This window comes from Candida tropicalis (genome assembly GCF_000006335.3).
Source record: "Candida tropicalis MYA-3404 genomic scaffold supercont3.1, whole genome shotgun sequence".
In the NCBI taxonomy this organism is placed as follows: Eukaryota; Fungi; Ascomycota; class Pichiomycetes; order Serinales; family Debaryomycetaceae; genus Candida; species Candida tropicalis.
The window spans coordinates 172275-198548 of record NW_003020038.1 but is presented as its reverse complement, the minus strand read 5'-3'; the positions used below and the strand labels follow the sequence as shown (position 1 = coordinate 198548).

The 26274-nt window shown below is 33.4% G+C and overlaps 13 protein-coding genes across 13 annotated transcripts; 6 read left to right on the top strand and 7 right to left on the bottom strand. All coding sequences in view use genetic code 12, as the record gives it.

Annotated features, from left to right (window-relative positions):
• Positions 1-255: 255 nt before the first annotated feature.
• On the top strand, positions 256-2289 carry CTRG_00088 (uncharacterized protein; the record flags this gene model as incomplete). Its single annotated transcript, XM_002545261.1, has 1 exon — positions 256-2289. The coding sequence occupies one exon, from the start codon at positions 256-258 to the stop codon at positions 2287-2289; it is 2034 nt and encodes a 677-aa protein (XP_002545307.1).
• Positions 2290-2430: 141 nt separating this feature from the next.
• Positions 2431-2883, bottom strand: CTRG_00087 (phosphatase; the record flags this gene model as incomplete). The annotated part of the gene is made up of 1 exon (XM_002545260.1): positions 2431-2883. One exon carries the CDS (start codon positions 2881-2883, stop codon positions 2431-2433), a length of 453 nt encoding a protein of 150 aa, XP_002545306.1.
• Positions 2884-3339: 456 nt separating this feature from the next.
• Positions 3340-4689, top strand: PCT1 (choline-phosphate cytidylyltransferase; the record flags this gene model as incomplete). Its single annotated transcript, XM_002545259.1, has 1 exon — positions 3340-4689. The coding sequence occupies one exon, from the start codon at positions 3340-3342 to the stop codon at positions 4687-4689; it is 1350 nt and encodes a 449-aa protein (XP_002545305.1).
• Positions 4690-4923: 234 nt separating this feature from the next.
• Positions 4924-6162, top strand: CTRG_00085 (ERMES complex subunit; the record flags this gene model as incomplete). Its single annotated transcript, XM_002545258.1, has 1 exon — positions 4924-6162. One exon carries the CDS (start codon positions 4924-4926, stop codon positions 6160-6162), a length of 1239 nt encoding a protein of 412 aa, XP_002545304.1.
• A 649-nt stretch (positions 6163-6811) lies between these two features.
• On the top strand, positions 6812-9868 carry NMD5 (Nmd5p; the record flags this gene model as incomplete). The annotated part of the gene is made up of 1 exon (XM_002545257.1): positions 6812-9868. The coding sequence occupies one exon, from the start codon at positions 6812-6814 to the stop codon at positions 9866-9868; it is 3057 nt and encodes a 1018-aa protein (XP_002545303.1).
• A 372-nt stretch (positions 9869-10240) lies between these two features.
• CTRG_00083 (uncharacterized protein) lies at positions 10241-11272 on the top strand (the record flags this gene model as incomplete). Its single annotated transcript, XM_002545256.1, has 1 exon — positions 10241-11272. One exon carries the CDS (start codon positions 10241-10243, stop codon positions 11270-11272), a length of 1032 nt encoding a protein of 343 aa, XP_002545302.1.
• Positions 11273-11416: 144 nt separating this feature from the next.
• On the bottom strand, positions 11417-11899 carry PAM18 (Pam18p; the record flags this gene model as incomplete). Its single annotated transcript, XM_002545255.1, has 1 exon — positions 11417-11899. One exon carries the CDS (start codon positions 11897-11899, stop codon positions 11417-11419), a length of 483 nt encoding a protein of 160 aa, XP_002545301.1.
• A 332-nt stretch (positions 11900-12231) lies between these two features.
• RLP24 (ATPase-activating ribosome biosynthesis protein) lies at positions 12232-12843 on the top strand (the record flags this gene model as incomplete). The annotated part of the gene is made up of 1 exon (XM_002545254.1): positions 12232-12843. One exon carries the CDS (start codon positions 12232-12234, stop codon positions 12841-12843), a length of 612 nt encoding a protein of 203 aa, XP_002545300.1.
• Positions 12844-12946: 103 nt separating this feature from the next.
• CTRG_00080 (ubiquitin-ubiquitin ligase) lies at positions 12947-15835 on the bottom strand (the record flags this gene model as incomplete). The annotated part of the gene is made up of 1 exon (XM_002545253.1): positions 12947-15835. The coding sequence occupies one exon, from the start codon at positions 15833-15835 to the stop codon at positions 12947-12949; it is 2889 nt and encodes a 962-aa protein (XP_002545299.1).
• A 378-nt stretch (positions 15836-16213) lies between these two features.
• On the bottom strand, positions 16214-17179 carry CTRG_00079 (uncharacterized protein; the record flags this gene model as incomplete). The annotated part of the gene is made up of 1 exon (XM_002545252.1): positions 16214-17179. The coding sequence occupies one exon, from the start codon at positions 17177-17179 to the stop codon at positions 16214-16216; it is 966 nt and encodes a 321-aa protein (XP_002545298.1).
• Positions 17180-17509: 330 nt separating this feature from the next.
• Positions 17510-19462, bottom strand: CTRG_00078 (uncharacterized protein; the record flags this gene model as incomplete). The annotated part of the gene is made up of 1 exon (XM_002545251.1): positions 17510-19462. The coding sequence occupies one exon, from the start codon at positions 19460-19462 to the stop codon at positions 17510-17512; it is 1953 nt and encodes a 650-aa protein (XP_002545297.1).
• Positions 19463-20789: 1327 nt separating this feature from the next.
• CTRG_00077 (uncharacterized protein) lies at positions 20790-22082 on the bottom strand (the record flags this gene model as incomplete). Its single annotated transcript, XM_002545250.1, has 1 exon — positions 20790-22082. One exon carries the CDS (start codon positions 22080-22082, stop codon positions 20790-20792), a length of 1293 nt encoding a protein of 430 aa, XP_002545296.1.
• Positions 22083-23984: 1902 nt separating this feature from the next.
• Positions 23985-25913, bottom strand: CTRG_00076 (uncharacterized protein; the record flags this gene model as incomplete). Its single annotated transcript, XM_002545249.1, has 1 exon — positions 23985-25913. The coding sequence occupies one exon, from the start codon at positions 25911-25913 to the stop codon at positions 23985-23987; it is 1929 nt and encodes a 642-aa protein (XP_002545295.1).
• Positions 25914-26274: the final 361 nt, after the last annotated feature.

Genomic DNA, 26274 nt, shown 5'->3' with positions numbered 1-26274 from the left:
AACAAGTCGAAGTGGAAGAAAAAAAAAAAGAGAATAGAATTATGCGATTTACAATAGTAATCAGACAGTCAAAGGGGAAAAAATGAATACGCACAAAAAAAAAAATAAAAAAATTCAAAGGATTGTCAACATTTACTTTTCTCTTAATAGATATCACAATTTACTATACTGGTGTATACTTTCTCCTGCAATCTAAAAGTTACAAATTGTAATCTTTCCAACACCTAATTGATCAATTAGTATTATCTTCAATAAATGACAACATATGAAAAGATCGTCAAGGGTGCTACAAAAGTGAAGGTAGCAGCCCCTAAGCCGAAGTATATCGAGCCGATATTGATGGCTACGTCTTTGGATCATTCTGTTGTATCCAAAGAAAATTTTTTGACTATTATGAGAACTTTACAATCAAGATTACAAGATAGTTCATGGTCAGTGGTTTACAAGTCTTTAATTGTTATCCATTTGATGATCAGAGAAGGTGATCGAGATGTGACCTTGGACTACTTGGTAAACAGAGCTCCACCACAAATGTTGAATTTAAGTCATAATAATGTCATCAAGAATAGTAATAGTTTCAACAATGATATTAAGTTTATTAACAAGTATTCGAAATATTTGCAAACTAGAGTCAAACAATATGACGCCACTGGTGTCGACTATGTTAGAGATGAAAGATCCAACAACAGCACCACGCAACTGGGAGGGAGATTGAGAAGTTTATCTGTTGACAAAGGTTTGTTACGAGAAGTTGAAAGTGTTCAAAAACAAATTGACTCCTTATTGAAGAACAACTTTATGGAGAATGAAATTAATAATGATATCGTTTTAACTGCATTCAGGTTGTTGGTTAATGATTTATTGGCCCTTTTCCAAGAGTTGAATGAAGGGGTGATAAATATTTTAGAGCATTATTTTGAAATGTCAAAAGTTGATGCTGAAAGATCCTTGAAAATTTACAAGAAGTTTGTTGACCAGACCAAGTTTGTCATTGATTACTTGCGAGTAGCCAAACATTTGGAATATGCTACTAAATTACATGTCCCTACAATCAAGCATGCTCCAACTGCATTGACTAGTTCTTTAGAAGAATACTTGGATGATCCAAACTTTGAGATGAACCGAAAACAATATTTGTTAGAGAAAGGAAACAAGGACATCAAACAAACCAAACAACCAGTATTTAATCAAGCTGAAGGTACCGAAAAATCCCCACAGGAAAATAATAATTCTAATTTGAATAGACACAGTTCATTGGTAGTACAACAGACATATAACCCATGGAGCGGAATGGTCATACCGGTAGTTGGTGTAGTTGACCCAATGCAAGAACAGCAAGCATTACAGGCACAACAGCAACAAGCTCAGTTACAAGCACAACAGCAACAAGCTCAGTTACAAGCACAACAGCAACAAGCTCAGTTACAAGCACAACAGCAACAAGCACAGTTACAAGCACAACAGCAACAAGCTCAGTTACAAGCACAACAGCAACAAGCACAATTGCAAGCACAACAGCAACAAGCACAATTGCAAGCACAACAACAAGCACAATTGCAAGCACAAAACACTGGATATAGTCGACTTCAATCTATTCCTCAGGGTCAACAATTACAATCACCAATGCAATCAACATTTACTGGGGTTGGATTTGGTGGTTATGGTCCTCAGCAACAACAAGCTCAATTACAACCTCAGCACACGAACCCATTTATCCAACAAGCAGCACCTGTGTTGCAACCACCGCAACAACAACAAACTACAGGATTGCAAAGAAACAATACCAATCCTTTCGCAAACGTAGCGGGACAACAATTTACTCAACCAATGCAACAACAATTTACCCAACAAACTCAACCTCAATTGCAACCACAATCAACCAATCCATTTGCCAACACCAGGTTTGCAGCCAATAGTCACACTTCTGCATTTACATTTGATAACGGAGCCTCACAACAACAACAACAAATCCAAGCCAATTCAACAGGTAGTAATCCTTTTAAAGTAAGTCAAACTACACTGAAATTATTTGAGGATTATTCCAAGAACCAACAGGGCCAACAAGTGTTGAAGCCACAACCAACTGCGGGTGGGTTGGAACAGATTCCAACTATACCAGTATTCCCTGAAACTCAACAAGAAGCTCAAAGGCAATTCTATTTCCAGAATGCACAAACTGGATTATACGCGCAAGCGTTTCACCAGCAGCAACCACAGCAGCAACAACCTCAACAACAACAATTCGTACAGCCACAATACACAAACTATGATGGCCCAAGCTTAATTTAACTTGATATTTCTACTAATACGTAAGAGTATATTTGGAGAAGATTGGTGATAATAATATTATATATACATATATTTCTGTTAATACACACTACTTAATAGACAAAGATAAAAAGAAAATGAGAGAGAAATGTAAAAGTTCAATTACAATCCAAACTCCCAAATTTCTTTATCGTACGCCTCTGTCACTGCATTATCTGTTCCATAATGTTGTTGCCATCTAGTGAAACCACCTTTTAACACGTAGACGTGGATTTTATTTAGTAAATAACTCTTAAGTTCAGGGTTTTTGACATTATCAATTCCTCTTAAGAATTTCAATGTACTTGAGGGACCTCTTACTTGAGACAATGCACAATGGAAAACAACGTCATTTATCTGGTTGGTAAATATTTTATTATACAATTCATCTAATGTATAATGGAAGTTACCAGCTGGATAATGATAGCAACCTTTTATATTACCACCAACAAAATCAGACTCTCGAACGTCAACTACACAGAATTTACCATGAGGTGAGGAACCATTGGAGAACCATGATCTTAATGTGACTGGTTTAATGTATTTCAAATCAGATAATGAATAATTCCTCGACATTTAAAAGTATGAGTATGTGGTTATGCTTAAAGGAATGGAATGGTTGTGATCACTAACACTTTAGATAAAGCAAATGACAGGCAAAAAAAAAAAAAGTTCAAAACGATATGAACTTGATAATACAAACAAGAGTGAGAACTGTAACAGTCAGAGTCAGCAACACGCACTGGTACAGGCACAGACACGCTCGCATCAATCATCGTGCGGGACCGGAAACCTGGAACTAACAAAAAAAAAATGAAAGCAACGCAAAGAACAACAAAGAAAAAAAAAAAAAAATTTCCAGCAAATTAACAGAGACAAAAAAAAGAAAACCAAAACGAAGGTCGTTTCCAAAGATATCAATTTTTCTTTTCACTCCTTAAAAAACCAAAAAAAAAAGAACAAAACAAATTATTTACAATTACAAATCATTACCAACAGATTTGTTAAAGTAATACTTGATTTATACGAGCAATGGCTAGACTCACTAGAAAGAAGACACTTCAACTTGAAAACAATGGGACTCCAATAACTAGAACATTATCAATGGAATCCATTTCTTCGTTATTTAAGCGAAAAAGAAAACTAGATGATGATTCAGCTGCAACCAGTGATGCCGATGAAACAGCAGATGATAATATAGAGCAAAATGAAGAAAATGAAGGAGAACATGATAATGATGGACAACCAGTCACCAAAAGAAGAAAGATCAAAACTAAAGAAGTAGAAGAATTTGAAGCCAATGAAAAGAAATTAGACGAAGAATTACCTGAAGAATTACGAAAATTTAGACCAAAAGGATTCAAGTTCAATTTACCACCAACAGATCGTCCAATTAGAATTTATGCTGATGGGGTCTTTGATTTATTTCATTTGGGTCATATGAAACAATTGGAACAAGCCAAGAAATCATTTCCTAATGTTGAATTAGTTTGTGGGATTCCTTCGGATATTGAAACACATAAACGTAAAGGGTTAACTGTTTTGACTGATGAGCAAAGATGTGAAACATTGACTCATTGTAAATGGGTTGATGAAGTCATTCCAAATGCTCCTTGGTGTGTTACCCCTGAATTTTTACAAGAACATAAAATAGATTATGTTGCTCATGATGATTTACCATATGCTAGTGCCGATAGTGATGATATCTACAAGCCTATCAAAGAACAAGGTAAGTTTTTAACCACCCAAAGAACAGAAGGTATTTCCACTTCTGATATAATTACGAAGATTGTTCGTGATTATGACAAATACTTGATGAGAAATTTTTCCAGAGGTGCAACTAGGAAAGAATTGAATGTCAGTTGGTTAAAGATGAATGAATTGGAATTCAAGAAACATATCAATGATTTCAGAACATATTGGATGAGAAACAAAACTAATATAAATAATGTCTCCCGTGATTTATACTTTGAAATTAGAGAGTTCATGAAGGGAAAGAAATTGGACCTACAACAATTGATCGACACTCATAGTATCAACAGTAGTAATGGAAATTCCAATGCGAATAGTGACGACGAATCCTCCTCATCAAAGGTTGGTTCTCCATTAACTGAATTTGCATCCAAGTATATTGGAAACAGAAATAAAGATTTAAATGGTAAGAGTATTTTGAATAATTTCAAAGGTTGGATCAATCGTGACAACGATGATGACGAACAAGAAGAAGAAATCAAACCTATTGTTATAAAACCAATTAGAAAGACTCGTTCAGGCAGCGCTCCTTCTACACCAGTTAAGAAAGCCAAAAGCGTCAATTCTTCTCCAAAGAAAACACCAGCTAAGACATTAGCTAGTGCAAAAAATACCCCAAAAAAGAAATAGTATTCTTTATATATACGTGTATGTACGCTTGTATTTTCCATATTTTGTATTAACCCCCCTCATACATTCATTAATTTACTTTAGTTACACATTAATATATGGCATGATAGAAAGTATCTGCGAGTTGTGACAAAAAAAAAGTTGTGACAAAAAAAAACAAAAAAAAAACAGACCATCAAGGTTTTTACAGTGTTTGTATCTTATCACCGGAAATCCCATATTCTTGATCAACCAATGACCAAAGAATTAATAAAGACAGAAGCTTCTGATCATGTCATACAACCAAATAATGAACAATTCTCAATACTAGAACAATTGAAAAAACAACAAGAAGAGCTTTTACAAAAACAACGTGAATTATTTCTTCAGGACCAATTGGCACATCATCAACAGCAACAACAGCAACAACAGCAACAACTACAATTTCAACAACAAAATCAGTTACAACCTGCAAATAATTGGACATTTACTCAAGGTTTAGTACTTGGACAAATTAGTGTTATTTTTATCATTATTGTGTTTGTTAAATTTTTTGTATTTGCTGATTCTTCAACTATACCAACAAAAAAATCTAGTATTGATGCAAGTGGAATAATTGTCAAGAGGAATAAATTGACCAAGAAAGATGGTACTTCTGATGATATAATTGAAGATGAAAAATTATTGGACACAAGACATAAAATATCAACTATTTTGGAGAAAACTTACTATGATGTCAATAACCACTCTCCAGAATCTTTGGATTGGTTTAATGTGTTGGTTGCACAAACTATTTCACAATTAAGATCGGAAGCCTTGTTGGGAGATAATATTTATCATTCATTAAATGATTTTTTGGAGAATACCAATATTCCTGAGTTTATTGATAAGATTAATCTTACAGAGATTGATATTGGTGATGATTTTCCAATTTTTTCAAATTGTAGAATAAAATATGGGGAAGATTTAGGAAGATTAGAAGCAAAAATTGACGTTGATTTATCCGATACTTTAACATTAGGTATATCCACAAAATTATTATTAAACCAACCACGTCCATTAACTGCTATTTTACCTGTGAGTTTAGCCGTGTCTATTGTAAGATTTTCTGGGTGTTTGACAGTCTCATTGATCAATACAAAAGATATAGATTTGAAGAATATTGAAAAAGATGGTCAAGAAAATGACGGTTCAAATAACGAGAATGAAGATGGTGGTGGAACAGCCTTAATGTTTTCATTTTCTCCTGATTATAGATTGGAATTTGTTGTTAAATCATTAATTGGATCACGTGCAAAATTACAAGATGTTCCAAAGATTTCGTCATTGATTGAGAGTAAATTAAGAACATGGTTTATTGAAAGGTGCGTTGAACCAAGGTTTCAAGTGGTAAGATTACCTTCATTATGGCCAAGAACAAAAAATACTAGAGAACCAATAAATAAGAAAACTTCAGTAAGTAGGTCAGATTCAGGGACTCTGGAAAACTTGTAAATATAAACGATATGGTAAGGACAAGTACTTCGACACAACGGGCAAGTAAAATAACGTGAACTAAGTTCTGTCGTCGTCGTGGGCTATGTCTAGTTGACTAATAGTCGCATAACCACGGACACTCGGGAGTTTCTTTTTCTGAGTTACTGGTGCGCTTCTACACTAAAAGGTTTTTACAAAGAAAACCAAAGTAAATGACAAACATTTTACCTGTTCTCGTCTATAATCACTCTTGAACTAGAGTTATTAAAGAGCCACGATTGCAAAAACTAAAGAAGGAATTGCTTTTTTAAGAAAAGAGATAAGACTACATAAATTTGTTCCTTATACTATTGGCAAACTGAAACCTCTTTATCGTCAAAAAAATAATGAGTATGCAAAACCTAAACTGTAATAATCATTTTTTTTTTGAGTCTCTTTCTAGTGACAGAATTTTTTTTTACAGGTTAGAGAGACTTTGAAAAAAAAAGGCAACACCCATACAATGAAGGAGAAGAGAGAAGGGAAAGAAAGATTTTTTTTTTCTTGTATACATAATTTTTTTTTATTTTACAACTCAACTTTGACAACTTGATCAATATTGATTTTCTATCATTTGTTTTAGAAGAGAGTAGTACTCTTACTAGTTTAGTCATTAAATAGTCAAGAAATGGATTCCAATCTTATCCTAGAATGTTTTGCTGGAACATTACATACTGATCCAGTTTTAAGAAACCAGGCTGAATCAAAATTAAAAGAATTGTCCCTTACGCCAGGGTTCTTGGGTGCATGTTTGGATATCATAGACAATTCTGCTTCTCCTATTCAAGCAAAGAAAGCAGCTGCAGTTTATTTCAAGAATAGAGTCATTAGATACTGGAACATCAAAGATAGTACCTACAAGATTGATCACGATGAAAAGCCAATCATTAAGGAAAGAATATTACCAGTTATTATTAACTGTGATTATAATATTAAACAGCAGTTGATCCCGGTATTAAGATTATTGATTGCTTTAGAATTTGAATCTTGGGATGGTTTATTAGATCAAACTGGCCAATTATTGCAACTGGAAAACCTGGAAGATTATCTTTACACAGGTATGCTTTGTTTTGCTGAGATTGCCAGAAAATACAAATGGATGGAAAATAATGATAGAAAAAATCAATTATATCCAATTATCAACCAAGCATTTCCTCATTTGTTGAATGTGGGTAACTTTATTATAAGTAACGAAATGACTGAACTTAGGGCTGAGATTTTAAAATTGATCTTGAAACTGTACAAGTTTGTCACCTATTACGATTTACCAGAACCGTTACGTACTAGAGAAGCAATTTTCACTTGGGGTGAATTTCATGGAGCTGTCATTAACATGAAACCTCCAGCATATGTTGTTGATTCAAATGTCCTGGAACAAGAGAAACTGTTCTTGCAAATTGCTAAATGTTACAAATGGGCAATTGCAAACATTTACAGATTGTTTATTCGTTACGCTACCTCAAACAACTTGACCAAGAAATTCAACTACAAAGAATTTCATCAATTATTTTTGAATGACTTTGTCCCTCACTTCATCACTCAATTCTTAAGTATTACCGAAGAATACTGTCAAGGAAAGAGATGGTTGAGCACCACAACTATTTATCAATTATTGGAATTTTTGAGTCATTGTATCATTGAAAAATCTACCTGGTCATTGATAAAGCCATACTTTGAAACTTTAATCACTCATTTGGTTTATCCTATTATCTGTCCCGATGATGCCAGTTTGGAAATATTTGAAGAAGACCCACAAGAATATATCAATTTACACTTTGATCAAACTTCTGAATACAACAGTCCTGAAAATGCGGCATTGGGATTTATAGAAACTGCATTGTACAAGAAAACTAAGTTTGCCTTACCGCCAATGTCCAACTTTGTTTACCAACAATTGTCAGAATTGCAACAACAGCCAGAAGAAACTTTAGAAGTAGCCAAAAAAAAGGAAGGTTTGTTGAGAATTTTGGGTACCATTTCTGGCCACATTCCAAAGAATGAATCAGTTGAACCAATTTTAGGTGCTTTGGTTCTTCCATGCTTAACTTCTAAATTTGAATTCTTACAAGCTAGAGCGATTGATGTTGTCAGTCAATTTTCTGAGGTTCCATTCACCAATCAAGAAACATTGAGTGCTATCATTCATGGTATTTTAAGAAACTTTGACAACTCTGAAGCTAGTTTACCAGTTCTTTTTGAAAGTGCTTTATCGATTCAAGCATTTATGATTAGAGATGAGTTTAAATTAGTGTTATCAAATGTGATTTTACCAACTATGACAAAATTGTTAGATTTATCAAATGAAATTGACAGTGATGCCATTTCAGTTGTCATGCAAGACTGTGTGGAAAATTTCTCCGCGCAATTACAGCCATTTGGTGTTGATTTAATGAGCAAATTGGTTCAACAATTTATGAAATTGGCACAAGAAATTCACGAAGCTTCACAGGTTGATGTCGATGATTTTGATGGAAACTTTGACGACCAAGGTGATAAAGTTATGGCCGCTTTGGGATTTATTAACACCATGATCACTGTTTTGTTGTCATTTGAAAATTCCCGTGAGATTTGTATTAAATTGGAGGAAATTTTTTCTCAAGTTATCACTTATGTCTTGAGCAATAACTTGGATGATTTCCTTGCTGAAATTGGAGAATTAATGGAAAACTCTACTTTCTTGTTGAGATCTATTTCCCCGGTAATGTGGGAAAACTTCAGATTGTTATACAAATCCTTTGAAAAAGATACCGCATTAATGTATTTTGAAGAATTGCTGCCTTGTTTGAAGAACTTCTTGATCTATGGTAAAGATGAATTGAAGAGCAATCCGCAACTTACAGAATTATTTTTCAAGATTTTTGTTTTGGTTGCCGACGGTGCTAGTGAAGATATCGGTTATTCTGATTTGGTTCAGTCCTTTGAGTATGCTCAGACATTTATTTTGAGTTTAGAGGAACAAGCAAGCTCTTACATTCCTTCATTTATTGAGTGTGTTGCTTCTCATTACCAAAGTGGTGACAATAAAGTACTCAAGAGTACATTTGTAGTCAATAGCAACAATGTTATTATTGCTTCATTGATTTATGATACCACTAATACCATTTCTTTGTTGCAACAATCTGGACATTTGATGCCATTTTTGAATAAATGGTTTGAAATCATGCCTGCTTTAGATAGAGTTTATGATTTGAAGTTATCTACCTTGGCTTGTATCAATCTTCTCAAATTGGATTTGGATCAACAAATTTTGGTAAACATTTCAACCAACTTGACTTTACTATTGAAGAAATTACCTCTGGCAGTGCAATCTTTGGAGAAAAAGAGAAAGGATTTTGGAGAATTGAGCGGAGGTGCAAATTATCAATTAGAAGGTGAATGGGATGAAGAAGATACTGTTGGTGTTCTTGGTGGTGATAATGGAGAAGATGATGACGAAGGTGACGAAGGTTTTGTCCACGCTGAAGATTTGAATTTGAGAAAAACCGGTGGCTTCTTTGATATTAAAGAAGATGAAGTTTTTGAAGACCCATTGGCTTCAACTCCACTTGATTCAGTTAACATCTTTGCAGTTGCCAAACAATTTATTCAAGACTTTCAAGCTAACAATGCCCAAAAATTCAATTTGGCATTCGGACATCTTAGTCAAGAGGACCAAAAAATTCTTGTTGATATTATGAATGTTTAATTTATAGAAGAACAATACATATACTTTATTGTTACTACTAAACATCTCTATAATTGTGATTTGCAATTCCCATTCCCGAGCAACAATAGTAATCCCGATTAAACCCATGATGATGAGTGAGAGCACATTAATGAACACAAAATTGGGTTTCGATCCCTGTCTGCAAAACTCACTAAAAAAGTGTAGAAAAAAAAAAAAAATAAAACAATAAATTAAGAACAACAATAGGGAGGACCCACGTTGGCCCCGGCTTAATATTAATTGACTCACAAGATGCTGTAAATATAAAAGTATAAGGGATGTACATGAAAAACAAAAAATTTACTCGTACACCTTGCCCTCCACTGATCTTGTTACAAATCCGTATCAAAAATGAAATTGGTTGTTCTTGTTGTCTTTACGATATTCTCAACTGTCCACTCGCTAAATATCCTTATCGCAAACACAGACCATTGGGTTGCCAAAAACTCGCGCTTCTTGAAAAGCTATCTTGAGAAACACGGTCACCAAGTGAAGCTAGTATCGTCGTCCCTGTCTGATTCCAACTCGCTTCCGGTGTACTCCAATCAACTTGATAATTATGGTCCGTATGAACATTTGTTGCCGGTTCATCAAAGCTACTTCCAAAGGAAACAACATCTTACCCATGAAAGACCGAAGAAGGTTGTGTTTGAGAGAGACAGCCACGTATTCCAATCAAACCAATACGGACAGGATCCATTGGACAAGGATTGCTGGTATGTCAGCTCCAACCCATTCAACAGTTTGCAAGTCGCATTGAATGTTATTCTCCCAAACTACTATCCCTCTTTCACTCCAGATTTGGTTATTGTTGGTCCAAACGAAGGAACTCAGAATCAGTATTTGGTAGACACTATGTTGAAGGCAGTCCATGCTAAAAACATCTCGGGCCTCGCCGTGACAACAGAAGACTCGCATGATGTGTACTACCTAGACGAAAAGTATTTCCATGTTGGCGGGTCGTATCACCATCAATTGAAGAAGTACAATGTGTTTACCAAGAATATCAGGTTTGTAAACAAACAGATTGGCAAGCTTGTCAAAAAATTGGCTTGGGATCAGTTAATCGGGTTGGATGTAAAGATTCCATCTATTAATTTCGAGGAGTCACATTTTTTGACAAGCGAGCACCTGAAATTGAAGTTGAAGAAAGTGCATTCTGGTAATGACGAAGCAGTTGGGTACAAGTTTGAATTTGCAACGGAAACGGAAGACAGCGGGTTTGTTAAAATCACCGATGTCAGTATGAATGTCGAACCACCACTAGAGACTAGGGAACAAGAGTACTTTGAAGCTGATACCGCTCAACAAGAGATAATCAATGGGTTATTGGATTGTAATATTGTTGTGAATGTAAAATATGGGGAAGTGAGTAATTTGTGAAAGTGTATATAGGGGTTGATTTGATTTCGAGTAATATTACAATAAACAAAGTGAATTGGTCGTATAACAAAATCCATTAAATAATAACTATTTACAATAATAATAATAAGAATAATAACAAGCTCTTCTTCTGTATATCTCTATCTATTTAGCTTTCATACCACCTCTCTTTTCTAAGAAATCTTTAGCTTCATTAACTTTGGTGGCAAGATAAGAAGAACCACCTTTATCAGGATGATTTGCCATCATTAATTTTCTATGTTGTTCTTTTAATTTTAATTTAGATAAGTTGGTTTCTTTCAAGTTTAAGATTTGTAAAGCTTCTTTTGCTGTCATTTTTTGGCCAAATCCACCTTTAACAAATGCTTTACCGTTTATACCTGGTTGATTAGATTTAATAAATCCAGCAGCAAAATATGCTAATGTGAATGCACCTATACCTGTTAAGACTGGATGTTCACCCATCCAGTTTATTCCTTGGTCAAAGTACCATTCTATTGAACCTTCTGGTGCTTGCTTTCTTTGCAACTGACCGGTATATTGAAACTGTTGTTGTGGTGGGACTTCTTGTTGTTGAGTATTACTTTCTCCTGGTATTGGTAATACTGGTGCTTGTAATGGAGCCATGGTCTATAAAATAAAATTAGTGGTTGGTGGTAGGTGGTTGGCAAATAATAAAGAACCTCTCTATGGTTGTTTCAATTCAAAAGTGTTGTAAAATTTTTCGTCATTTCTTTTTTTTTCTGTTCATCAGTGCGGGTAGTATTACAAGAAGGTTCAAACTTTTTTCTTCTGTTTTCTTCATTTTGTGAGTCTCTTTAGATTTCGTAGAATTTTTTTTTTTTTTTCTTTTACCGGGACTCATCTCACTTAGATAATTTTTTTTTACTTTTTTTTTTAAGTATAAACTCTCCCACATCTAGTGATTTCTTTCTTAACAATAATACATTTATATCAAGATGAGAATTTATCAATGTCATTTTTGTTCCTCCCCAGTTTATCCATTACATGGTATCACATTTGTCAGAAATGATGCTAAAGAATTCCGATTCTGTCGTTCCAAATGTCATAAAGCTTTCAAACAACGTAGAAATCCACGTAAATTAAGATGGACTAAAGCTTTTAGAAAAGCTGCTGGTAAAGAATTAGTTGTTGATTCAACATTAACATTTGCAAGTAGAAGAAATGTTCCTGTTAGATATAACCGAGATTTGGTTGCCACTACTTTGAAGGGTATGAGTAGAATTGAAGAAATTAGACAAAAGAGAGAAAGAGCCTTCTACAAGAATAGAATGAAGGGTAATAAAGAAAGACAATTAGCTGCCGATAGAAAATTAGTTGAAGATAACCCAGAATTATTGAGATTAAGAGAAGTTGAATTGAGAAGAAAGGCTGAGAAATTAGCAGCCAAAGAAAATGCTATGGAAGAAGATGAAGAAATTGTTGAAGAAGACGAAGACGAAGACGAAGAAGAAATGGAAAGCGAAGATGAAGAAATGGAAAGTGAAAGTGAAGAAGAAACCGTCAAGCAAAAGGTTTTGTTAAAAAACAAAAGAAAAGCTAGAAAGTAGAATTGTTTGTATATTTTAGTTCTGTAAAGTTTTGGGATCAATAAAATCAGCAAAAGAGTGGTGTTTTATTTAATCAATATATATATATAAATATTTGTCAATTTTAAGATAAATCAAACCCTGCATCAGTGTTGATAGCATATAATAGTTTCTCTTTCATCACCTTTTTATCTTTATAATCTGGTAATTTTAATAAATTGACACATGTCGAAGCAGTAGGTAATCTCAACAACCCTTGACCCGAATTTCTAATACCAAATTTTGGATACAACGCTCCAAATCCCAATAAAGGTGCTCTTCTAACTGATGTGACAAATTTAATCAACTTGAATCTTTCTTCAGGAGTCATTTCTTCAACAATTTCCCAGAACATTTTAATACTAGGATCGTCATCCGAATAACCTCCATATTCAACATTATTCTTCCAATCTTCAATGTTGATATCACTCTTACCACCAGAAATCAACATTTGTAACTCAAAACAATCAAACATGCTTAACCAGGAGCTTGAAATCATAGAATACAATCCTTCAAGAAAGTACTTTGTTTGCAATTTCAATGATTGATTTAATTTGAAGTTTGCCATCTGGTGCATATAATTGAGAATATTGGTGGAGTCCACTTTCACATTCCTGCCATTTGGTAACAAATCAAACGTATACCCTTTACCATCGAGCAGGATATCCACAGAAAATGTCAAATCCAAACTTTCCAATTCCTCGCTTGACATTTTAGTTAACTTCATTAGATTTACAAACAATTCGTGGTCCAAATAACTAAGATCATTGATTGAGTTTTTCATACTGTCATTACACCATTTGTTGAGAAAAAATGGAGCAAACGAAACGTCAATCAATACATGCTCGTACAAACACTTACCAATTATCATCCCCAAGAATCTAATATACTCTAATTTCTCTTGTTGAAACTCTTGATCCATACCCGCGTGCATGATTTCGTATATCTTGTCATTTGGATAAATTTGATTATCAGTCAATGTTTCCTTAAACAATTCATATGCATTATCTGGATTGAAACCTTCTTTGACAACACTTGTCAAAAATTCCTTCGTTATACCACCACCATCAATACCTATCTCTCTACCATATTCATTGAAAAACTCCACTTGAATTCTATTCTTGAAATTGGAGCCTTGCCTGTGGAACGCATGAAATGCATCTTCCAAAATGGTATCACGATTAATTTTTGCATGGAGTTTTGTTTCTTCGAATGAAAACGGATTGGTGTCAATAGAACGTTGTTTGTCCAACTCAATCAATGCTTGGAACACCTTAACACGGTCTCTGAATGAAATGAAGAACGGTAGCTTCTTCAATACTTCAAGCTTTGTTACCACGTCTTTAGGGGTTGATGGTTTTGACTTTCTAACTGGGTCACTATCCATATAGTCTTCGTCATGTGCCATAATTCGTTTCTCTTCTTCTTCGGCAATTAACGATAACAACAAATCAACATTAAAAACCAACTGTTTTGGGAACCAAAAGTCTCTTGGAAGAAACTTCATTCTAAGATTTTTTGTGTATAGCTGATTAAGTAATACAATTGAAATGGATTTGAGATTGTCGTATTGTGGGAAAACGGTACGATCTGAAGCAAATATCAAAGTTAATGCAAAGGTCTTCAAAAACTTTAAAAACTGTTTGACATCTTCAAGTGGTAACTTGTCATCGTTGAAACTTTCTAAATCATTTGACACTATTAACCAATATGAATACAGCTCTTCAAATAAAAACAATGTCTGCCAGAATAGATCCATTGAATGCTTGTCAAATTTCTCTAACTCTTCGGTCTTGATATAATCATTTGTTGTTGTCAAGAACATAGTCATTAATTCATGTTGCTTCATGGTATCGAAAAACCATGTGTAACAATTAGGTATAATGGACAAAAGCATGCAAATTTTTCCTTTAAGTGGAGGGTAAAGATTAATCAACTCAGGTAAAATCTTTAATGCAAGTGCTCTCAGCGTGGAATCTTTAGTTTTCAACAAATCCACCGTACCTTGAACAAATCCTTGTGAGTATAGCTTATCCAATGAATCAGATATCTTTTCAGTAATATTAACCACAGGGCTGGTAATATTCAGATCAATATCTTCATCCATATCATCTTCGTCTTGCAACTTAAGCACACAATAAACATGTTCCAATATTGATCCAATGAATACAAAATCTTCCTCAATGAATTCTTCTTTTCCGTGTAATATGAGAAAATTTGAAAGTATGGTAATCAATTCTTCTTGGCTAAATTTTAGAAACGTTTGTTCATTTGTTACCACTTCATATCTCAAGACTCTGAGGTATTCTGTAACTGGCTTGTCAAACACGTCCAAAGTTAAAACGTCAAAAAATGCATTGGTGGAATCAAGAACATTAATTCTGAATATTAGAGAAACAACATAGTCTAGCTCTTCTGGTGTCAATTCATGTTGTTTAATATACTCCACCAAATTCGATGCAACATTGTCGACGCGAACAGCTCCATGGTTTGAGATTAGTAATTCCAATCCAGTAACTATCTCACCCTTGACTGTTATACTGGTTGCACTATTAAACAATTTATTTAATGCCTGAATCAATCCGTCTACTTCAGTATCTCTAATACCATAGGGAGGATCACTTAGACGACCATTCAACACTTTCAATACTTGACTTATTACGACCTCTTTTTGTTTTAATAAATACCATTTACTCAAAATAACAAACTGAATTAACCAACTATTCCACGCTTCATTCAGATTAATCCCATAATTGATCCAACTGGTAATGATTTCTTCACTGTTTTGTTTTAGATCTAAGTATCGTCTAATGTGATTCTGAATAACTAATGCTGCCTTTTCTTTGGCTTTAGCAAGTTCTCTTTCCTGACGTTGTAGTCTTGACTGTTCTAAAAAGTTCTTATTTCCAAATCCTTGTTTTCTATTTCCTAGATTGACTACTCTTCGTTTTGTTTGTCCGGAGAAGTTCAACATTGTTGTGTGGCAATGTTAGTCGTTGTATTCTATAATTTTGATAAATCGGGGAGGAATTTTTTTTTTTTTTCGTTTCTTTATGTCGCTCTTAAAGCGTAAAAGGGCTGGAACAAAGGTAGGGAATAAAAAAAGGATGATAAGAATTAGAGTGAAGGAAGCGAACATTCTATGCGGTTAAAAGGTGGTTTGTGGTGGCAAGTTAAACAAGATCGTATTATTTAATACCTACAAATACTGGAGATTACAGGACATTCAATCAAACTCATGGTATGAATATTAGTTAATACTATATAAGGAGGATAACTATATCCCTCGCTGGGAATTCCCATTTGCATACAATAATCATTTCTCTACCAAACCATATGAACTCCACTCAAATCAATCTAATAAATCTATAAGAGCACCCAATGATTCTATGAAATACAGAGGAATCATAGATTCAGGATCGTCATAATCATGACGATTATTTAATAAATGTTCCAAATCTTTCATTTTTGTACCACCAGATAAGACCAACATAGAATTACCAATCGATGCATCATCAGTACTATGTAATTGATTACCAAATGGGATATCTGTGTATAATGTATCACCAATCATTAAAGTTCTAGACTTGTCAAATCCCTGGTCTTTTAATATCAAGTTCAACAATTGCTTACCTGGTTTACCAACATCAATAAACGTTCTACTAGATGTAAATGCCATATATTCAACCATACTTCCCCCTGCAGCCAAAATCATTCCATTTGGACCAGGATATAGCTTATCAATGTTTGTACCAATGAAAGGTAACGATTTATCGTTGAATAACAAGTATTGCAAAGTCAGAGCAATACGTGTATAATTGAACTTTTTGGTGGATCCAACAATGACAGCTTTCACATCTGGATCCACTTGTAAAATTGGATTATTTGGATCCCATTCCTTATCTAATAATGGATCATTGCACCCTAGTGGAATATACCCCATTTCTTTAACTTCCTGTTCGACTCCTTCATCTCCCAAGATCCAAATCTTGGAACCAGTTGGAATCCCCAAGTTCTTCAATTCTAAACTTGCAGAATAACATGTTGGATAGATAATGTTTTTAGATATATCAGAAAGACCCAATTCATTAAATTTTGTAACAAATTTGTTACGTGAATTAGAAGCACTATTTGTGACAAATGAAAATTTTTTATTGTTAGCTCTAAGATAATCAAGGAATTTTTGAACCCCTGGGATCAATTCTCCACCTAACCAAATCACTCCATCGATATCGAATAAAAAATTATCGTATTTTGATAAAATATGCTGGGCATCTTCTTTGGAAGAAATAAGTACTGGGTTAGTCTTAACAGTCATTGCAAATAAGTATGTTATAGAAGAATGACGATAAACGTATTTATTCTTTTACTTGATCTTTCCTTGAAAAATTTTGGGTCTCTTATACATATTATATTTTTTGGTTTTTTTTTTTTTTATTTCAGCTTACAGGAAAAATTGCGGAAAAAAAAAAGGCAGCATTTGTTCCGAGGTACCTCACATGAGGAGCATGTTCATTTGGTAGCGTCGATGACTTTTTTAGTTATCAATTAAGGTAATCAGCTCTTTATTAAACAATATAAAGTGTCAACTAGTAATAGGTAAATCTAAACATAGTTATTCAAATAGAAATAAATCATATTAACGTTCTTAGTAGGATTGTGTTTGACCCTCATCTGCATGTTCCTTCTTTTCTTCCTTCTTCTTAATCCCGAAAAGTTTCTTGAGATAATTCAAAATAATATCATCATCATATTTGTTAACAATAACATCCACTTTTTTCCCTTCAATATCATGAGCTTCACCACCTTCCAAAGATTGAATAGATTCTAATTTATGATCTCTCAAACACAAAGCACAGAATAACATTGGAACAACAAGACACAAACCAACGATACAAAGAATTCTTTGAATTTGACTATAAGCTAAAACAACAGCGACTCTAGCTGGTTCTCCCCAAGCATTTTCTGGCTCTTCGATAAATTCAAATGGACTTTCATAAACATATTGTGCTTTCTCTGGAGCATCAACTATATTCAAATCATTCATCTTATCCAAGACAACAGAATACATTCTTTGAGTCCAAATAGCACCTACTACTGCTGACCCAATCCCAGATCCAATTGAATAACTAGCTAAATAGAAAGAAATCATGACAGCCATATATTCGTGGTTGGTAACAGTGGAAATAGCAACACGGGTTGAGAAATTAATAAATCCTGAACCGAAACCTAAAAGGCAAAGACCACCGATAATCCCATCAACTGCCAGTTTATAATTAAATCCATTACTTGATCCACGATAATGGACAAGAATACCCATAGCTCCAAACCAAATGAAACTACCAAAGACAATAAATGCTTTTAATTTTCTGACTTTGGTAACGACTAATCCAACACCAATACCAGTTAAAGTACCAACAAAGACAAATAATCTGGAAATTCTTGTAGCAGCTTTTGTCGATTGATTTAAACCAACAATCAACACAGTATAAAGTGCTTCACCCGGCATGTCTCTAATCCAGTAAACCAACATGGCAATGCAAATAGATGCCCATACTCCTCTATCTTTCATTAATGGTAATGGTAAAATGGGAGATTTTGCATATTTAGCTTCCCAAATCATAGTCCCTGGAATTAATAAAACACCAATGACCAAAGGAGCTATAATAGAAGCTTGTTGCCAAATAGTTCTAACACCACCAGCAATAGTAAATGGGACCAAAATACAACACAATGAAACCATGATTAAAATCATACCAACTAAATCAACTTCCCAAAATAAACTAACAAGCAATCCACCGATATTTGATCTTTTGAATTGTTGTGAAATTTCACGGTTTAATTGTTTCCAATCCTCGTGTTTTCTAGCACGGAAAATCATATGAGTTAAGCATCCAAGTAATGGTACACAACTCAAAGGGAAAATGAATGCATACATACCAATTCCCCATTGCCAGGAGAATTTACTTCTAACAGAAGCCATAACATCACCACCAACCCAAGTATTGATCAAATGAGGAGTTGCGGGAATGAAACTAATAACCAATCTCCAATTTAAGTTCGTTGAATCAGCCAACACAAACCACAACATATCTCTAACACCATTTATCCCAAGCTGGTAGATAACACTACCAGCTGCGAATCTATTGAAACCATAAGCATTAGATTGAATAAGTGTGCCAACAACATATAAAATAATGGAGAAAATTAATAATTCAACTCGTCCAAAACGATCACTCAAACGAGCATAAACCGGCTGAGATATCCCACCAATAACTGAAGTTAAAACATTAATAGTTGTAAATCCAGAATGGTTTCTATAGGATGAAGTAGCATAAAGCATCAAATTGTTACGTGTAACACCATCGATAGAATAACTATAGCAAACAAAGAAAACAGAAATGAAAAACAAAATTTTCAAGGGAATAGATTCATATTGTCTCAACAAAAGTTCAACTCTTCTAACACCAAATGATTTTCTGATAACCAGTGGAGTATCAGTAGTAGGTGCAGAGGAAGATGAATCTTTCTGAGAAAGTTCAGGATTGATTTTTTCTGGTTCCTTTTCGTTTGGAACTAATATTGGGTTTTCGGAACTCATTGGCTTAATGTAATAGAATCAAAGCAGTTGAAGTTTAGGAGAATTCCTTACCATTATTTATAGTTCGAATTCTTTGTAATGACTTACCAAATATCCTTAACAATATCATGGGAATGGATACACTCCAACACGGGTTATTGAACCTCAGGAATATTGTTATCTTCCCCAAGAAAAAAGTGTAAATTTATTAATTCAATATTGGTGGATTATTATTTTTATTGAATGCAAAATTATCTTGATGCCAAGGAACAACATCAAGTTTGTTAATATTGTTGAAGGGGGGTCAGTCAACCATCTGGTTTGTAACTAATCTCTACATACTAAAATATACACTCTGGTGCCTGAACTAACCCCCCCCCCCACCACACACACACACTTGTCAAAAAAAATCACAACCAATGAACTTGTTTCTTCTATTGCGTAAATTACTGCAAAGAACTATGGAAATTGGCACATAGACATATATATATGAAGGGTTTAACAAATAACTAAACCTACAAGAATATTAACTGTGCACAAAATACATGCTAACAAGAGATACTAGAATATAGTTTTGTAATTCATATATTGTTAGGTAACTGATCCAATCAGATAAATCTTTCTGAAAAGTATTATACTTTTGTATAATTGTTAAATTCGGCCGCTTTTTTCGGAAAGCCGACAGCTAGACGAAGAAACATAAATATATTTATAGAAATACAAACAAGTACAAAATTTTGCTTATAAATTAACATAAAAGTTTAATGCTTTGCACGGATAGTCATAAAAGTATCAATCCCGAATTTAATGAACAATCGGAAACAAATGTTGAGAGAGATATGATATTGATTCTAGGCTATTATGTTTTATCTTCTGTTCTTTACCATAGTTTCATTGCCAATTATTCTTATAGTGATTTTTCTTGGATTTATGTAGCTTGCTTTTTGCTGTACGATACTCCCAGATATTGTACATGAACAATTGCTGCGGTTAATACTATACCCGGGTTGATCGTTTGATGTAAATTCTAGAGGCATTGGATTTCATGTTTGGCGCTACAATTGATTTGGTGACTTTTTTGCAGAAACTAAAAATGGCATTCCTGTATATATCTTTTGTTACACAATGTTGAGCAACGTAATTTCAGAATTTTTTTTATAATTCTTACATTCAGTAAAGTTTAAAAAATAAAACGGACAAGCAAGCATGTATTCCGAAGTACATTAACTTCCAAATCAAACAAAACTAAAAAAATGAAAATACGTAGTTAGCCGTAAACTTCAAAATTGGTACAGACACGCGTCAGAAAGCAAAGAAAAAAAAAATAGCATCACCATACTATTAACAATTAGTATGGTTCACCATTAGATTCAGTTGGTTTCTTTTCCTTCTTTTTAATACCTACTAACTTTTTAAGGTAATTCAAGATAATATCATCATCATATCTGTTAACAACAACATCTACTTGTTTGCCATTACCAGCATATCTTTCACCTTCTTCTAAAGATTGAACAGATTCTAATTTATGATCTCTTAAACATAAAGTGACAAACAACATTGGAGCACAAAGAGCCAATCCTACTATGCAAAGAATCCTTTGGATCTCACTATATGCCAAAACAACAGCAATTCTTGTTGGAGTTCCCCATGTGTGTTCCTTAATGAAATCAAATGGACTTTCATATACATCTTGAGCCAATTCTTGTGCATTTGGAAGACCCAAATCATTCATCCTTCTCAAAATAGTATCATACATTCTCTGGGTCCATATGGCACCAACTACTGCTGATCCAATAGCAGATCCAATTGAATAACTAGCTAAATAAAATGAAATCATAACTGCCATGTATTCGTGATTAGTAACCGTTGAAATGGCCACTCTAGTAGTAAAATTAATTAAACCAGCACCAAAACCCATGAGACAAAGACCACCAATGATACCATCTGTAGCACTTTTGTGATTGATTCCATCAAGTGAACCACGATAGTGAAGAAGAATACCCATAGCACCAAACCATGTAAGGGATCCAAAAACAATAAATGGTTTCACTCTTCTAATTCTAGTAACAATCAATCCCAAGACTAGACCAACTGATGTACCAACAAAGACAAATAATCTAGTAATTCTTGTAGCAGCTTTGGTTGAAGAATTCAACCCAACAACTAATACTGTGTAAAGTGCTTCACCTGGCATATCTCTAATCCAATAAACTAACATGGCAATACAGATAGCAGCCCATACTCCTCTATCTTTCATCAATTGTAATGGCATGATAGGAGCTTTGGCAAATTTAGCTTCCCAGACAATTGCAATAGGAATTAATACAAATCCAATAACTAACGGAACAATAATAGCAGCTCTTTGCCACTGAGTTCTAACACCACCAGCAATAGTGAAAGGAACTAAAATACAACTTAAAGAAACCATGAATAATATCATACCAACAAAATCAATTTCCCAGAATAAATTAATAAATGATTTCTTGAAATTTTGTTTATTAAACAGTTGAACAAATTCATGATTTAATTGCTTCCATTCTTCGTTGTTCTTGCACGATATATCATATGAGCTAAACATCCAAGTAATGGAATACAACTTAATGGAAAAACAAAAGCATACATTCCAATCCCCCATTGCCATGAGAATCTTCTTCTAACAGATGCCATCACATCACCACCAACCCAAGTATTAATTAAATTTGGAGTAGCTGGAATAAAACTACTTACCAATCTCCAATTCAAATTAGTAAAATCGGCCAACAAAAACCATAACATATCTCTTAATCCATTATATCCAAGCTGGTAGATTACACTACCTGCAGCAAATCTATTAAAACCATAAGCTTGTGATTGAATAACAGTACCCATTGAATAAAAAATTATTGAAAAAATCAAAATTTCAACTCTACCAAATCGATCACTTAAACGAGCATAAATTGGTTGCGAAACACCCCCAATAACAGCAGTAAGAACATTAATTGTAGTAAACCCAGAATGATTTCTATATGAAGAAGTAGCATATAGCATTAAATTATTACGAGTAATACCATCAATAGAATAACAATAACAAACAAGGAAAACAGATGCGAAAAATAATATTCTTAATGGAACTGTTTGATATTGAGAATATAAAATTTCTGATTTTCTAACACCATATGATTTTTTAATCAATGGAACAATAACTTCTTGTTCTTCTTGGGAACCTTCTTCAGAAATAACCTTTTCTGGATTTTTATCCTTAGACAGTTGCAGAGAATTAATTGAATTCATGACTGATTTGATAGTAATAGTTAGAAAAACCACTATTCTGATGGTATTCAACGAGGATCTCTCAACAAGTATTTATACTGCTGTTTCTACATTAAATATAAGTTTTCCCTCCATGACCGTGTATCTGTATAGAGTAGTACTATATTCTCGTTGTCGCCTTGATTGTCGAAACTACTATTGGTCTAGTTTTTTTTTTGTTGTTTTTTTGGATGGTTTGTATACCCATGATACACGGTGTTGCATTTTTGGGGAAAACTCTTAGCCGGGTTGATTCCCCTAAGAAGAAACGACAAGAATATTTCAACAATTAGGGTATAGTAACCCAAAATATTCACATGGAGATGGAGGTTTTTGCTCCACTTGAAATCCAATTGTATGAAATGATTTTGTTGATTCTTAATTTTTTTTTTTTCTTCTTTTTTGTGGATGAGGGATTTTGCAGCCAAGAAATGCCTGTTCTATAATTTTTATTATGAGTTTGTTTCGTGCCAAGTTCTCAACTTTATCAAATAAGAATTATATAAATAATGAATACTCAATTGTGAACCAATATCATCACTGTGAGTAAGTGATTATTATGGACAAATGTACAGTGAAAAAAAAAAAGAGATTATAGTTAGTTACAAACATCATCATTGATCCACTCACCAATTGACATATCAACCGTTGTATGGCAAATCCCTCTCTATAAATCAAAGAAATGATAATTAATTGGTACGGCTAAGAAAATATATGACAAACCAAAAATAATAATTAACAATTCCAAGCAATTGTAATGAAAAACAAAAAATGAGGTGATAATAAAATTTCTTGAATATTATTTAAACTGATCCAATCAGATAATCTTATAATAGCCAATCATGGTTATTCTTTTATCTATATAACTGGTATTAATAGTACTACCGTACTTATAGAAATGAGTCTGGTCTTTGCGATGATCGGATTACCTAGAAAAAAAAATATCAACATCAATATAACTAGGGATAATAATGATGAAAAAAAAAAAAAAGCTTGACATATAGATAATGTAATTGTTTGGAAATCCTTTGGTGTGTTATTTCTTGTTTCCACAAGTAAATTGTATATTTCTACAACCAACGGAAGTCACAAACATTTCATTGTATAAATTAGTGAATGCAGTGAATGTATAAAATAATCCCTACAAAGGACATATATCACCGATCAAAGAATGGTGTATTATTTCTACTTGAATATGTATTTTATAAAATTTATGATATTTCGGAATATGTATCAACACATGGGGAGGGATTGTTTACTGGTTATTTTCACCAACTCTATTCAAATCATCACTTTCTTGAATATTTCTATTGTAATTGCTTGGAAGATACAATTGTTCATATCTTTGCATTCTCTTTTTCCACCATTTCTTACTATCTTTACGATTAATTTCTTCTAAATATAAATCATCTTCATCTTCGTCTTCATCACCGTTGTTATTTTCTCCTTCTTTATTGAAATCAGTAAAATCTCCATGTAAATCAGCCTCCTTTGGTGATTTAACCATAGTGAATTTAGTTATACCATCACGATTCTTGAGCATTTCATAATGACTTCCTAAATTCAAATCTTTCATAACAATCTCTCTTGTTCTTCCTAATGCTTCGATATCAGCAACTCTATCACAAGTATCCTCTAATAATTGATCAAAATGAGGTTGTGATGCAATTTCATGGAAACCTCTCATCATAGGAACACTATCTGCTCTAACTCTTGATTCTGAATCAATGGTGAAAATATTCAAATTATCATATTTTTGAATATAATCAGGTCTTGTCATGATTTGTCTAGCTCTCCATAATGGTAATTCCGGTAATACATGATCTTTTGCATCTGATTTGGTTTTTGAATTGGTGATTAAAGTGTTCATTCTTTTTCTATCCATTTCAACAAATTCTCTCATTAATAACATGGCAGAACTGGAGAATTTCCCACTTTCCATAACATCATCATCCATTTCAAAACCTAATAATCCACATTGATTCAAAAACCAGGTTTTTTCTCTATCAATGATTTGATGACAAGCTTTAATTATATCTTTATGACGAGCAACTTGAGTAATATGTTGTGGTCTACCACCAATCAAATCATAAACAGCATTACACACATCATCATCTAAACTATATTGTTTGGAAGGGAAATATCTATGTCTAATATATTTCAATGCATTAATGGTTTCTTTTCTATTGAAATCTCTAACATTAATCAATTCCAATCTAGTACCTAATTGTTTTAATTTTTCATAGACCCAATAATCATCACTATTGAATATCAAAGTTAATAAACCGGATCCACTTAAACTTTCGGCCTTTTGTTGTAACAATTCTAGTAATTTAACCCCTTCTTCGTTCTCTTTAATCAAATGGGCATTGTTAATAATCATAATCAAAGGTTTATGAACTTTGTTGACTCTTTGAATGGCTAATTCTTCTAATTTACTAAAAGCTCTTTCAATATCCAACAATGCAGTGGTATCTCTAGGACCTCTAATTGAAAACAATGAACCAATATAATCTTCATTAAAAGAATAATTCAAAGCTTTACCTAATCGAAGTCTAAAAATTTCTGGATCAGCATGAGCATCAAATATACTAACATTAAATCCATTAACTTTTTTCATAGCTTCTAAAATCAATGATGTTTTACCTGTTCCCTTTTCACCAATAATTAAGAAATATCTTCCAATAATTTCACCAGCAATTATATCATCCAATAATTTTTGTTGTGGACGATCAACCCAATGTTCATTGTGTGATATATTTTCTTCATCATCATTATCTTCATTATGAGTTCTTTTATGCATAGCTAATTGAGCAGCAGGATCACCTGTTTCAAAAGCTTCATTCATTTTATTTAAAACATGAACATTATAATATCTATGATAAACAAACCCAGTTAATCCTAATACACCAACTGAAGATAACGTAATTCCTATAGTTTCTAAACATTTCATTAAAAATGATTTGAATCTATCAAATTTACTTGGTTCTTCATCATCTTGATTATCTGATTTTTTCTTTTTGTTTTTATTATTACCTGATTCTTCTTCTTGTAATTCTTGAACAAAATTTTCAACTATTTGGTTGAATTTTCTCGTTTGATGATAAATCGGTATAATACGATGTCTAGGATATGAATGCACTATCCTTAATCTAGGAATAGACCTACGAACTAATGAATGCATAAGTAGTGGTGAAGTGATGAAATACTTCTAAAACAGAAAATGACAAGTGGCTATAATTAATTTGAATTGCTTTTACACATATCTCGAAGTCTGAAATTTCCAAACTTTCACGAATTTTTCTTTTTTTTTTCTTCTTATGCAGGTGCGGCTAAACCTGGCACCAATGAAATACCCCTAAAGGAAAAAAAGTGGTTTCGAATCTCCCCTGATTTGGTTAGTAATAGTAGTGGTGGTGGTGGTGGTCAATAAAGTATTAGATTAGTCGGCGAGGTACAAGAGATGGTGATGCATATCAATGGGGAAGTACTTAGAAAAAGGGAAGCTTCTCACAATATCTAAAATTCTACATCCAACGAAATGT